The 16,326-nt window shown below is 31.6% G+C and overlaps 1 protein-coding gene across 1 annotated transcript; it reads right to left on the minus strand.

The window, feature by feature from the left end:
• Positions 1 to 9,028: 9,028 nt before the first annotated feature.
• On the minus strand, positions 9,029 to 13,806 carry LOC139866494 (protein NUCLEAR FUSION DEFECTIVE 4-like). The gene is made up of 2 exons (XM_071854746.1): positions 13,228 to 13,806; positions 9,029 to 10,148 (listed from the first exon to the last, which is right to left on the minus strand). Exons 1-2 carry the CDS (start codon positions 13,687 to 13,689, stop codon positions 9,072 to 9,074), a joined length of 1,539 nt encoding a protein of 512 aa, XP_071710847.1. The 5' UTR covers positions 13,690 to 13,806; the 3' UTR covers positions 9,029 to 9,071.
• Positions 13,807 to 16,326: the final 2,520 nt, after the last annotated feature.

Below are 16,326 nucleotides of genomic sequence, written 5' to 3' on the forward strand. Positions count from 1 at the left end.
TATGAACATCATTACTACCTTAATTTTAGTAGGTAAACCTACTGGAAATGATAAATATAGATCTAGCTTCAAAGGATCCTTGGATGGCTTGAAAGTTCTTGAAGCAGAATCATGACACGAAAACAAGTTCAAGTAAGATTTCCACTCGAAATAGGATTGTTATAGTTATAGAAATTGAATTAAAGTTTAAATATGTGTATTACCTTGAATTAGAAAGATATCTTACTGTAAATAAGAAAGATTTATTGAGTTTAGATGATCACTTGAAATGGATTTGCATGATTGGAAGTAAGCTAGTAAACTTGAAAGTGTTTTTGGTGTGTTCTTTAGTAGTTGTTTTGTAAGTTGATCTAGGTTAGGATCTATGAGCTAGACTGAGCTAGATTTTGATGAAGGTGATGAAGAACACTTAGAACATCAAGAGAGAACAAGAGAGAGATAAGTTTGATGCATGAAAGTTGAAAAATGAAAGTGTTATGATTGGTGAAGAAAAACGTGATCCTACCCTTGAATATAAGGTTCCACTAGTTTGTATTTTTGTTAGATATTTCATGCTAGTTGTCAAATAATGGTTTTCACATATTTAGGTGACTCATTAAGGCTGCTAAGAGTTAATCATTGAAGTGTATATACCAATAGTATATACGTCTAGAGGCTGGGTATTGTACGAATACGAATACGGATTGAATACGAGCAAATTGTGTTTACTGTAGCAAATAGTATTTTTATTGTAGCAAATAGTATTTTATTGTAGCAAGCAAAAATTTACTGTAGCAAATAGTGTTTTACTGTAGTAAATAGTGTTTTACTTGTACATCTTTGATTTAATTGTATTTTTTCTTATATATATATATATATATATATATATATATATATATATATATATATATAATAAAAACTTACATCATAAAAAAATAAAACGATTATATAATTATCACAAGTTATGACATTCGTGAATCATCAGGCAAACTGGGTGGTCAATTGTCTACATGAAACTCATTTCAAATAATCAAGTCTTAACAAGTATGATTGCTTAATATGTTGGAAACATTTAATCATGTAAATATCAATTTCATTTAATATATAATTGATGTGCTGGATCGTAACCTTTATTTATGAACGGATTTGAGTTGTTTTGTTACACGAATTGATTTATTGTATATGTGGTATTTTATTGATTTCAGGTTGATTTCACACATATATATAGACAACTAGTCCTATCCGTGTAGTTTAGTTTGTTGGTAAATCCGATTCGTTCCACAGGGAGATGGAGTGTTTAATGGTTTTTAATAGTCTTTGATGTCAAACTTAATTAAAGGGGGTTTTGGATTAGGCAATTGTAAAATAACAGTAAAAGAAAATAACTAAAACTAATTTACTAAATAAAATTACAAGATTACAAAAATTAACTTAAAAGGGAACTAAATGAAAATAAACTAATTATGATGCATTAATTATGTTACTAAATGGTAATTAGTAAAATAGTAATTTTTAATGAAACTATATATTTAAAATTTTGTTTTGAGCAATTACAATAGAAACTTATTTAAATTGACTAAAATGCATTTTTAGTAAAACTAATACAAATTAAAAGGAATTTAATTAATTTACTAATTATAAACTAATTACAATTTATAAACCTATAATAAGTAATACTAATTTTAGGATTAAAACATGTATTTTAAGTATTTTAAATAACTTTAACTAATTAACTTAATTAAAATAACTAAAATAACTAATAACCTAAATATAAATATAATTAAATAACAAAAACCCTAATTTTAACCTAGCTGTATTGTAGCCGCGTTTTAGCCTTACACGATTCGTGTGATGATACACGATTCGTGTACGTGTAAAAATATGTGACAACTTAACTGTTACGAAAATTAAATGTTTTTATGTATTTTTCTAATATTTTAAAATGGTAAATCGTAAATAATAATAATAATACTTTTATAACAAATATAAATAAGATAAATGGGAGTGTTTACTTAATTGTGTCACCCCTAGGTCCATGGATTGTTTTAAGTTTTACGCCCTATTAAAATGTTCTAGTATCAAACTTTACATTTTTCTCTCGAATAAACATAAGGTTACAACTTAACTAAATAAAATCTAATTTTCATCGGATTCTTTTTAGAAAGCTACTATTCCCCAAGTATTTAAATTGAGACCTAGCCTAGTTTTGACCTTCGCCAATACCCAAATTATAACGGTTTCCCTTTTTATAATTTCACTGTCATGTAATTTATTGATATCACCCAAACCACCGAAGTTTATTTCTAAATTGGTGTTAATAAATTATCCATAAATTCGTCTAGATCACTTTTAATGTTGAAGCTTAATTTATGTAAATAAAAATAACTTTCGTTATTTGAATTTAATAAATTAAGTGGCAAGGGTTAAATACCTAATTACATAAAAATGGTTCTTTTTAACTAGGCTCAATATTAAAAATACTAAAGTTACATTTTAACTTTTACAGATGGTAACAATCCATTTCACTAGGGGCTCTACATTTAAGCAAACACTAGGGAAATTTAGCTATTCATTACACTAGGGTAGACATAAAAATATAGATATGCAAACATAATAACAACGCTAATTTTAACAGAGTAAACTTACTAAAATATCTTCACTTGCATTAACTTCAAACGGTAGAAAAATTACAATAATAACACCCTTTTCACGCGTACAATAACACCCTTTATCACGAACAATACCCCCTTAATATTACAACTATTTTTAACCTTGAACTAATAGAGTAATTGATTACAGAATAATAACTTGCGTATAATAATTGTTGTATGAAAATATGTGTGTAATATTGTATCCTGGTTCTGTCTCTGAACGTACTCTCTATTTAACATGATTTAGAAGTAGTAGGTGAGTCAAAAGTGTTGTCCATTTGCAGCTCCATTTACAAAAGAATTGATTTTAAAAGATAAAGCAGCCGCCCCCTTCTGAAAACTGGAACAGTAATCTGGCCTAACATTACACGATTCGTGTATGGCTACACTATTCGTGTAAGAATAAATATTCTACACGATTCGTGTAGACCTACACTATTCGTGTAAGAACAAATATTCTACACTATTCGTGTAGACCTACACTATTCGTGTAAGAACAAATATTCTACACTATTCGTGTAAGAGTAAAAGCAGTTTTCTTTATTTTTCTTTTTTCGTTTGTTCTTTGATGACCTCGTATTGACGTGTACTGACTTGGCACTTTACATTTGAACTCTTTTCTTCATCTATCTTGTACTTTCATTCGGATAAACGTTTCTTGATATAAATCTGGTTAAAACTATCGTTTTATCGTCGAATCTTCAAATAGCAAGCTCTTATCCACTTTTGTCATTTTTCTCGTGAAATGCGCATTGAATGTCTTTGTAGATGATAAAAACCTATGAAATATAAGTGATATTGCGTCGAATAATATGTATGTTTAGAGCAATATCAATAATCATGGAAATGTTCGGGTCACTACACATCTTCCTCGTCGTTGGGTTCGGTGCGGATCGATCTTGCGTTGTTGTCGCCTTAGCGACTTCTGTCGTTAAGTGCCAAAAAAATTGAGGTGCTGGGGGTTTCTCTCCATTGTTTGTCCAATTTCCGTAGGTTAGGTTTCGACTGGCTTGGGTTTCTTGGTGGTTCTTTATGGGTCTGCTTGGATTTTCTTGCTAATGAGGGTTACTTTCGGTTTTCTAGTTGCGGTCTCGAGGCGGGGGTTCTTGGGTTGCCCGGCAGGCAGTTTGTGAATGGTTTGCAAAATAGAGGTGGGCGCTATTTACAGAGGGGTGTGTTGTTTAGAGGTCTTTTAGATGTGATGTTTGGATGAGTGTTTTTTTTTTTTTTGGTTACGGGTGTCATTTGTAATCAAATGTTTGTTGGACTCGGTTTGTGTTGACCGAGTTGTTAGGTAAGGGTTTTAATTCAGGACATGTGTATGGTGGTTTCAGTTTGTTTTGGCTGAATTTGTTGTCCTTTGTCATTGGTGGCGGTCAGTAGACCGTGGTGCAAGTTTGTAACTCATCTGGTCATCAGATCACCTTTTATATATATATATATATATATATATATATATATATATATATATATATATATATATATATATATATTTGCCAAAAAAAGATACTAGAAAACTTCATCCGTTTACCATCCTTACTCATGTTTGAGGTTGTGAAAGAGAAAGGGCCACAAGTGTCTTACATAAACAGGTTTTATATAAACAGTAGGAATAACAAAATTGTCGTTTATTTGCTAATTTACTTGAATAAAGGGACTATAATATAATTAAATGCTTTATCACTTTTATGCACAGTTGCAAAAGACCCCGTCTCGAACCGCTGCGGCCTCCATTGTGACGGTTTGGTGACTAGCTCGTCCCGTCTCGAAGAAAACCGTCTAATATGACAGTCAACGATCAAAATTAGGGTCAAAGTTGGAAAAAAATCGGGTCAAAGTCGGTCAAAATTCAGAAAAGTCATAAAGTCGATAAAACTAGTCAAATTTGTCGTATTTTAGTTTGAATTTTTTGTATTAAATTAACGGGGATAGTAATTATGGGTACAAATTAATCAATTAAAGTTTTTGGCATTAAAATATGCATACATATATACATTTATATACTTATATATTTAAAAGTCAACTTTGGTCAACGTCTGTCTCGACCACCGTCTCGACTCCGTCTTGAACGTCTCGGCATTTTTAAGACCCGCCCGCCTCAACTTCGTCTCACGTATTTTGCAACCTCGCTTTTATGTGTTATCTTGATATTAGTTAAGGAAGATATCCCTTTTGTTATAAAAATTTAACCTTCTTGTCTGAATAGTTTAAACATGAAAAATCTAATTCGTTTACTTATTTGTTTATTCTTTTGTTTTAAAAGCTGTAAATATAAACTAAGAAATTGAATGAATTAAATGAAAACTATTCCCCCAAAGTGACAACTCTTATGTAGAAGGTGTGAAGAATTTGATCAAATGAATAAGAATTCGGGTATGACTTGGTGAACAAGTCGTAGGGATTTTGTTGCCTTAATTATTTCTTCTAGAAGGATGAAACAATGGAACATAAAAGAAAACAAGATAGAAATAGCTTGGAGATTGAATTAAACTTGGAAGACAAGTCAAGCTTAGACGACAAGTCAAACTTGGAGGACAAGCAAGCTTAGAAGAAAAGTCAAACTTGGAAGACAAGTCAAGCTTGGAAGACAAGTTTATTTAAGAAACAAGGAGTCGTTAATTTATGGAATGTTTCTTGTACTTGAAGGTCAAGTTAAACTTGTGTAACAAGGTTTTTGTAACACCCTGATTTTTTTTTATCACAGCGGAAGTACATTTAATTACTAAAATAACCCTGGTTAATGTTTACAAACCATAGTTAATAAATCATATTAGTTAATGTGATTACAATATTCCAAAACATCGGTGTTACATAAAAACAGTACAAACAAAGAAAACATCAGAGTCAACTCATAGTCAAATATGTCTTCGAGCCCGTTCTCAACACCCTTCTAACCAACAGTACCTAAACCTGCAATGAGTGGAAATGTGGGGGAATTAGCACAACTGCTAAGTGAATGGATACTATCTAACAGACCAATCATAAGCAACTGAACATGCAACGGTCACATATATGCTAACGTCCTGAACTAGCATACAATAATAATAGTATGAAGTAACGGGCAGTGTATATAATTTATATTAGGGAAAATACCGGTTTAAAGATTACTACACACTAACGGGCAGTGTACCCGATTGTGCAATAGTATGAATTTGGTAAATTCGTGTATCGTTCCAAGGACAGTATTAAGCGCAATTCAAGATTATATTACTCAGTGTAATTAATTAAACAGAAAATGAAATAAAGAAAAGTACGAATAATTGTTGGTGGCTATTTAATGATTAGCCAAATCAAGAGGAGTTATAAATTAAAGACAATATTTTTGGTGTTTTATATTAATAAAACGTTTCTAAATAGATGTGATATCGATAAGATGAAAATATGTTCATCTAGACTTTCTTCACAAATGTTGGATGTTTCTAGATTACACCTTATCAATTGCCAAATGCTTGCATAATAACTAATCGGTTCACCAAGAATTCCCTTGAGTAAACACTTCAAACTAGATTACACGACACAAAAATCCCTGTAGCCTAAGACCTCTAATCTGTGATTAATCAAGTTGACTGACTGATAGACCCAAACCGTGACCTAGGGTTCCCTAAGATCAAAAATCGTGCCAACTCTCGTTGTACACAATCTATCCCTGCTTCAACTAATTATTTCCTATGATTCAATACCGTCTCCGGTTAAATGCACAAGTATCTAAAATAGTTTAATCAATTTACTTAATATGATAGACTCCAACAAATGTCACTAAATTGGACAACCAAATCAATCAATCAACTAAAATGTTAGAACTTAATGAACAATTGCAATAGACTCCAATGAAATCTCTTTTTATTAGACAATCACAATTATCAATCAATTCAAAAATAAGTATCACGAGAATAATCAAGTGTCCAAGCTATCAATCATCAAACATATAATAATCAATCATAAAAATTACATCCAACAATGTATTTAGTCTAGATGAACATAGATAAATTAGCCAACAACCATGTTAAAAGATAAAATCAAAATCAATTGGGAATTCATAAGTTTGAGGAAAGAATCAACCAAAGATGATGATGAATCTTCAATGTTTGTAGGTTTTCAATGCGTTAATGGATCGATTGGATGGGATTGGTGACCTTGGAATTCTCCAAAAGTCACTAAAAATCGCCTCTTGTGCTAAGAAAATCGGCTGCCAAAAATTTATATCAATTAGGGTTGAAATGTAGCTTTTATACCCGAAAAAGTCACCAGGTCGTGCCGCGGCGCGGCGCTCAGAAAAGAGGCGCGGCCATCCGTAACAAAGGAAAAGTCTTTTTCTTTTTATTTTTCTCTCGGCTTGGAAATGTTGTTATACGGAGCGGAGCGCCGACCATTGGAGCGGAGCGCCGATTTGCTGTCACTTTGATTTTCACTTTCCTTTCAACTTGAACGCACCAAAACTCGAATAATACCGAAATGAATCATAAATTACTCGGTAATTCAAGCACATAGAACATCATGGTGTCAGATGTACCTCGAAAAACCTTCAAATGCGTAATAATTAACTTCTCGGCTCCAAAACTATAATCACATAATAATCGCGAATATCAACTAAAATCGTATCCAAATGGACTGAAAATGACGGATATTGCCATGATAAATATATGAGAAATGTGCAATATCACATTTTCAGAATTTACATCCTGATTATCATAAGTCACGCGGGCAGCATAACGGCTAGAAAACAGCTAGATTAAACAACACTTCAGTTCTGATCTACACCCGTACAGTTGCAAGTCCATCTGTACGGTTGCATCGTGCATCCGTACGGTTGCACACTCACTGCCCAGTTGCACCAACACCACTGCATCCGTACGGTTGCACATGCACCCGTATGGTTGTACAATGTACCCGTGCGGTTGCAAGCTGCAACCGTACGGTTGTGTTCTTCGTGCAGCAGCAGCAGAAATGACGGGTTTCGCACCAAAATCACTCAAATCTCAATCTTGGACTTGTTTTTGACCTCAAAACCGCTTATAACTTGTACACAAAACATTTAGAAGTATAAACCCACAAGTTTTGAGCCAAAACAACATCAAATTTAAGCATTAAGACACCAAAATCACATTTATCAAAAATCTAGTTTCAAACCCAAATAAAACACTAATTTGGACATGAAATCATGCAATTCTCACCTTGATAGACTCACAATGACACAAGAAAAATGATTTCAAATATAATTTAAGCTCCAAATCAAGATATAGAGATTAGGGTTTTCAAGTGAGAAAGAGTTAGGTACGGGATGTGTTTTTGGAATTTTCAAGAAAATGAGATAAAAAGCTGATGTCAAGCTTATATATTTATGTTAAATACAATACCCCATCACACACGGGTATTTACCAGTTATCTAATAACTTTCGTACTTAATTTGACTGCCCTAACGGAGTTCAAATTAAATAAACGAACTTGTTCTGTGACCCTTGTCACAAACTGGTCTTAACCAAATAATAAAATAACAATAAACATTTAATTAAAATAAAGGCATAAATAACCACACAATTATGCCTAAGGGCAAAATGTCATCTTACATCTAAGCCCTGTCTGAGGATGTTACAAATTAGGTTTAATGTTTCCCTTATAAATAGACCATTAGCCTCATTGTAATGATGTGCGCAAAAATAATAGAAGAAAATTCTCTGGTTTGCTCCTAAACCATTCTCCGTGTTTGGAGTTGGGATATAACCACGTTGAATCCTTGTGTCGTTAATCTTTATTTTATTGTGTATGCGTGTTATTATCCGTTTGTTGTTCGTGGGTGTTGTGATTAAAGATACCATAATCACATATTCTTGTAAGGGTCCACTACCGAATTTCGTAACAAGTGTATCAAAGCTTAAGGCTGCGTGTTTGGGATCAATTGCGGATTGAGAGCATGATTTGATTAGCGTATGATTCGGTTATCATCAGGATGAACGAACGAAGGTTTGCTTGCAACATATATCGAGATCAGAGGCTTAGTTAACAGAGTATATGGGTTTGTCTCATGCTTTTTCGTTTACTTTAAGGTTTAGTATTGATTAGTTTGTTTTAATGTTTTTCGGGTTTTTAGGAGAGGCTCGTTTATCGATAGTTTTTGTTTAGATGGTTGCTTTCGAGGTGCAAGCTTCCTCGTTCCTCCGTTTTTTTGTATTCTCTGTTGAGGGCGTATTCCTCTGAAAATCAATCTCATTTTTATATGAGTTTTAGTTATTTTGCCGGAAAAAAAAAGTATATCTTGTATTTATTCCATCCTTCATAGTTGTTTCATCCGAATAAACATATTTAACTTATCACATTTATGTTGTAATTAAAAATAATAACAATATAAAGTTTTCATATACAGACTTTTGTTACATATGAATCAAACAATTTGTGTGCCAAAGTAGTGTTAACATAGACCCATTTACATATTAATTGTCAATCTTGCTACATCATCCGTTTTTGCAATATCAAAGCATAAAATCTTCTTGTTCGAAAAAACAACACTAACGATACTAAACAACCAAATAAACAAACACCAGCAAACACAAAAAACGAAAGCATAAAACAATGAACCCCAATGCACGAACCCCCTCCCTTCGTTTCAACTTGCTTGTCGTAAATACTTCCAATTATTAGCACCGAAAATATATACGAACCTATTGGGTTAGCCGCACCAATAGTATTAAAAATAGTCCCCATATGTGTCACCCCAAATATTTCAGAACAAATCGTAGGCATCAATGACCATTGCGCTCCGTTACAAATGCCCACAATTAACGTACCAATGTATAAATTACCACCTGACCCAATTATCAAGTGTCCTAAAACCATTGTTGCTTGTGTAAGTGAAACAAATAATGGTCGTCCACAACCATGTTTATGTAAAAACATATCCGAAAAATATCCAACACCAATTCGGCCTAAAATGTTCCAAATACTCCATAAGGACACCAATGTGTTGATTTCAATAGTTGAGTAACCAAGCGACTCGCCCACTTGAGATATGTTGTTGTTTGTAGCCAAACCGGACCCCATTGCACAAACCATAGCTACTAAAAGTAACCAAAAGTTAATAGTACTCATCGCTTGTAACAAATTCATATCATTACGTTCGCTTTCAAATTCTTTAGCCTCTGAGGGTAGGATTAATGGAGTTGTGGTGGGAGATTGTGAAGACTGTTCGTTTTTTTGTGCTTTGAGTGCGACTTGAAGAGGTGTAGATAGTAAAATGAGCAAAACGACGGTTGTTAAGATGTGGGCCCATGACGGGAATACGAAGATGTTTTGTAGGATGATTATGGTAACTAGATATGCAGCGATTGCAAGTGCTATTAGTGAGAAGTTGTTCAAGTGACGTTGGTCGTTAGTCGTTTTCGAAGGGTCTATGTGAACAAAGGACATGAATATAAGACACATGAAGGGTGGAAACAAAGCAGACATTAGTAAGAAGTTAGCTGAGTTGCCATCAAACAGAGTTAGGTAGATTTGAATCAGTATCGCTCCACTTAGACCAAAAAAGCCCTGCAAAATGTCATTAAAATGAGTGATGAATCATAAAACAAAACTGAAATATACTTAAGATCTTTGTTTTGAGGGTTTGTGAGATGGGAATGAGAATGAGTATGAGCGAAAATGTTTAGTTGCTAGTATTAAGTAAACCCCTCTAAATACATTCACGCGATAATCCGATTAGACCTCTACATCTGAATAAACCCGTTCCAAATGGCAAACCTTAAACCCCTCTAAATACATTCACGCGATAATCCGATTAGACCTCTACATCTGAATAAACCCGTTCGAAATGGCAAACCTTATCCATATTTACCGTATCTACAGTGATTTATAATTTTATACCAAACACACCCTATCATTTTGATTATTTATATAGTTCCCTATGATACTGCAAGAAAAATGGTTTATTATTTGGTCATTAATAATAATATTTGGTTACCATTAAGACCAAATATAACCGTTCGTCACTTTCCTTCCGTCATCCTACATGACATTTTTGACGGAAACAAATGGAATATAACGGGGATAACGGGGCGTCAGTTAGTCACTTTTTACGGTGTTAGTTATGTATGTGACGAAATGATGCGAGGATTGACTTGATAAAGCAACCACACTGATTTTTTTGATTTAATAAATATATATTTTTTATTATTAATTTATTTTTCCCACTCAATTTTCAATCATATTTTGCCACATTACCCTACCTAATATTTGACACAAAAAACTGACACAAGGGTTAAAAAAATGTCAGAAACTGACATAACCTTATCACAGAAAGATTGCACTTTTTGGGCAAAAAGCACATAAACTATCTGTGATTTCACATGCATCATTAGAAATGGGCTAAGAAAAGTGGCCACTAAATTAGGTTACTATGTAATATTAGTGACCTAACAAATGGTCACTGACCAAATTAATTAATATTATAATCTCTAAAAAAAAGTTTTGTAACAAATCTATAGTAACGAAAAATGATCAAACTATTTTGATTTGACTTAGTAGCAGAGGTGTTTTTGGACATAGGCAAGATAGGCAACCGCCTAGGGCCCAAAAAATTTGAAGGGCCCGAAATTTTAAATATGTATATATATATATATATATATATATATATATATATATATATATATATATATATATATATATAGGTAGGATCAATGGGTAAGTAACCAATCGGGGGGAAGCGGGGGGAAGCAAAAAAAAAAAAAATTCGTTTTTTTTGGGTTTTTTTTTCCGGCATCAAGATCACACGAAAATATGAACATTTAGAAGAGACACTTCGTGACGAATGTTATTATTTAGGCGGAAAAACGATCGACAAAAATAACATTCAAGATAATATTGTTCGTGAAGAATATGAACGTTTTTTTTCCATGTTTTGTGAAGTAAAATTTAGCCCGATTTAGAGTTTAGGGTTTAGGGTTTGGTGTTTTGGGTTTATGAGATATATATATATATATATATATATATATATATATATAAACCCTAAACCCTAAACCGTTCGTGTTAAAAACTCAATCTAAACCCTAAATCTAAACCCTAAACCCTAAATTTCTAAACCTAACATCTAAACCCTATAAACCCTAATATCTAAACCCTAATATTTAAACCTCAATAGCTAAAACCTCAACATACGCTCGAAAAACACGATAATTGTTATATATTACTTTTTCGAGCGTTTTCCCGCAAAAATAAAAACATTTATCACAAAGTGTCTCTACTAAATGTTCATATTTTCATCTCTTCTATAATGTGCGTGAACAAAGTTTTTTCAAAAAACGATAAAAAAAAAAAAAGTTTTTGCTTTCCCCCGCTTCCCCCCGATTGGTTACTTCCCTCTTGATCCTACCACTATATATATATATATATATATATATATATATATATATATATATATATATATATATATGTAAAATATTCTATTTAGTTAAATAAAAAATTATCAATTAAAGTTGTAATATTGTTATTTTAAATAGTTAAATGCATTGTAAGTATATATACAAATTGATAAATTTAAGTATTATCTTTTTATATGTATTAAAAAGTTAAACGTACGTAAGGGCACATTTTTATTTTCGCCTAGGACCTTCGAATTGTTAAGACGACACTGCTTAGTAGCTAATTATGTATTATTAGTGACAATACTTTTCTCACTAAAATCCATTTTTTCTTGTAGTGTGACTTATAGCTCATGAATAGAGTACTATTTTTTTTACTGTATACGAGTACTATTTAACTTAATATTACTCATTCTGTCATTCATGACCTCATTAAAAGATATTCATGACCTCATTAAAAGATATTTTTGTGTACTTCTGTAGATTACAATTATTATTCCGCTTTCAATCAAGAAAGTTTTATTATTAAATTTTGGGCAACCACTGCACCATCAAGTAGGGTGTAGTTTGTGATGTTTATTGTGAGAGAAATGCTAAACTTACATAAAATTTACAAGCAAAAACTTACATAATGATATGGGATGAGACTTTCACCAATCAAAACAAATGTTTTATTTCCTTTTATGATTCTTTTTCATCACATGATTGATTAAATGTTATGTAAGGTTTTTTTTCGTAAAATTTATGTAAGTCTATCATTGCTCCAAATCAAATGCTGCCAAAACGTCACAGCTCACATATATATACTCTGGTTAATTTCTTTCAATAATCAATCAATAATACCTACTAAAGAAAAATGAATAATATTCCGCACTAGCAAAAAAATAGACATAAATTATTGATTATGGTACAATGTTTGATCACAAACAAAATCTGGGGTAGTCAGTAGAGACAAGTCAACCTCCAAAATACTTGAGTCATCGAGCTTTAATCATCCAAAATTACAATCTTAATTCATGTTTTTTAGGTTAGTCCCCAGCTTCTTGTTAGAGAGCCGAAAATTTTAATAAAGTTTTGTCGTTTCAAAAAAAAAAATCATTTTTTAGTTCATTTTATACTTTTGACTAAAATTTCAGTCTTTATACTTTTTGCCATGAAATAATTTAGAGTTCCGACACCACAACAATAACACCCAATCCCACAAATTACAGTTCTGACACTGATAATCACAAGTATATAGCAAATTAAATTACCTTCATAATCCCGACAGTAGTCCCTCCGTAATCTGGAAAGTTCCTTAACGCGACCACAATATTGGCCGTATTAAAAAAAGTATGCGCTTGAGCAGCCAAAAACATGAACAAACACATGAACACAACATGAGGTCTATAAATAACTCCAATAACAGATAACCACATAAGAATGTAACCAACAAAACAGTGAACCGCTCCAACTATATAAACCGTCGACAATCCAAAACCACAACGTTGACTATTGTTGTTGTGGTTTTTGGTGACAGCGTGGTACAACAGACCAGACAAAACTCCGATGTTAGCACCGATGTCTTTAAAAACGGAGACAACATCCAGAGTGGATTGATCGTAGCCTTGACTAGATTTTAAAGCGGCTGAATAGATACCAAACGCGAAAGTGGCACCGCAGGTGCACTGGATCCATATGCTCGCGGCCGTAGCTAGCCATTTGGTGTTTTTCATTGCTAATTAATTACTGCTGTATTTGTTTTTTAAGAAAGTTTTATCAGTACATGTTTATATTGCAATTGCAATTGCAATTATTAAGAGAAAGAGAGTAAGAGGGTGTATGTATGGGTGTTTTGTTGATGTTGAAGTAGAATTGTAGTGAATTATATTGTCTTCTATATAGTCATCATCATTACATTACATATTACATTACATAATGCATTATTATATTGACTTTAAGATGGAATATTTTGTTGGTTACATGGGACTATGCTTAGTTTTATTACGGAGTATATATATAATAATAAATATTGTGAGATGGTTTGTTTAACCTTAATATTTTGATGTAACATTTAAATTTAAAAGTAAAAAATCAACTAACAAATTATAATTTATTATTATTATTATTATTTGCTAATATTTTTAATTATATCCAATTATAAAATAATATTATTAATTAGAGAAGATTAATATTAATATTAATACTAATACTAACACTAATATTAATATTAATATTAATATTTAATATTAACATTAACATTAATATTAATATTAATATTAATATTAATATTAATATTAATATTAATATTAATAATATACATAAAGTCCACAGCTACATCTGTAGTTTTGTTTGTAAATTTTGTTTTCCTAATGTCGTTTTGATCAAAAATGGGTTTATTGGATACTATTTGACCAAATCAATGCTTAATATAATATACATAAAGTCCACAGCTACATCTGTAGTTTTGTTTGTAAATTTTGTTTTCCTAATGTCGTTTTGATCAAAAATGGGTTTATTGGATACTATTTGACCAAATCAATGCTTAATATAATATACATAAAGTCCACAGCTACATTTGTAGTTTTGTTTGTAAATTTTGTTTTCCTAATGTCGTTTTGATCAAAAATGGGTTTATTGGATACTATTTGACCAAATCAATGCTTAGTGGATGATAAAGATTCTTTTTTTATTTCATATGAAATTTTTTTACCTTTTTTTTTTTTTTTTTTCCCTTTTTGTGTTTAATTATAAAAAAAGGTTCACTAATCCATTGTCATGTTATTAATATGCATAAATGAGTTGTTGATAACAATTTTTATTGATTTTTTTAATTTTAACAATTACAGAGTATTATTTTGTGCTAAAAAAAATATTGTTTTCTTGTTTATTTTTATTTTGTTAAACAAGGTACGGGATATCTTAAGGGATACATATAGTTTTGTATAACGATAACCATCCCGCCAGTAAAAATCCACATTGACCAAGCGAAGTAGGCCCGACCCATTTTCTAGTTTATTATATTAGACGAATAATTATAAAGTCCACAGCTACATTTGTAGTTTTGTTTGTAAATTTTGTTTTTCTAATGTCGTTTTGATCAAAAATGGGTTTATTGGATAGTATTTGACCAAATCAATGCTTAGTGGATGATAATGATTCTTTTTTTATTTCATATGAAATTTTTTTACCTTTTTTTTTTCTTCCCTTTTTGTGTTTAATTATAAAAAAAGGTTCACTAATCCATTGTCATGTTATTAATATGCATAAATGAGTTGTTGATAACAATTTTTATTGATTTTTTTAATTTTAACAATTACAGAGTATTATTTTGTGCTAAAAAAAATAATAATGTTTTCTTGTTTATTTTTATTTTGTTAAACAAGGTACGCGATATCTTAAGGGATACATATAGTTTTGTATAACGATAACCATCCCGCCAGTAAAAATCCACATTGACCAAGCGAAGCAGGCCCGACCCATTTTCTAGTTTATTATATTAGACGAATAATTGTGTTTAAATTTTTATATTTTGCGTTTATAGCTTCGACAATTAGCAAATACAAATTTACCAGGACGTGTGTATTCACGGGTTTTAGAACTATTTAAATGATTAAATAATATACATATACATAAATGTTTAATTTAAATTGCTATTTTAGTTTTAATTTTTGACTTTAGATATAAGAGTTCTACAAGTTGTCTAAAAGTCTATCTTTAAACTAAACGTGTTTAGCTAGTATTATTATTTATAACTACTTTAATCGTAGTGGAACAGCAATCTAATTAAAAAATCATATGCACGATTCAAAAGATATATTGTTAGGATATGGAGATAGCTAAAATTATAAGTTATTCAAAAGAATATAACATTCTGTAATTGGATATACTTTAATACCACTTGTCATTTTTATTTTGAGGAACAAGATGTTGAGGTTGAAGGAGTTCGAACACAACGAAGAAGAAACATGGTGTAGGACTGCAGGGGAGTGGTGCAGATCGTGAGGGTCGTGTCACGAAACGCGAACATGCATGTTGAAATGCGAGAAATCAAGCCGAGCATTTGATAATCCGAAGACAAAGACCCTCGCCGGATCGCGAGCATGTGCGTGGATAACAAGTCGGTAGATTGTGTTTCTTATTTTGTGTCCTCCTATAAATTAAAACCCTAGCCTCTTGTAAACCTAACACCTATGAAAATACTAAGTAATTAATCTTTGGTTGTCAGTGGATTATGTGACGCCCCGTACTAAATCATCATGTACGGACCATCATCAACAGGATCATTACAAGGTTAAGTACTATATGCGTTTTCAAAACAGAGTTTGCATTCATTAATAAAAGTGACGTCAGAACATACGTCAATTGTTTTA

Source organism: Rutidosis leptorrhynchoides, chromosome 9, assembly GCF_046630445.1.
Source record: "Rutidosis leptorrhynchoides isolate AG116_Rl617_1_P2 chromosome 9, CSIRO_AGI_Rlap_v1, whole genome shotgun sequence".
NCBI lineage: Eukaryota > Viridiplantae > Streptophyta > Magnoliopsida > Asterales > Asteraceae > Rutidosis > Rutidosis leptorrhynchoides.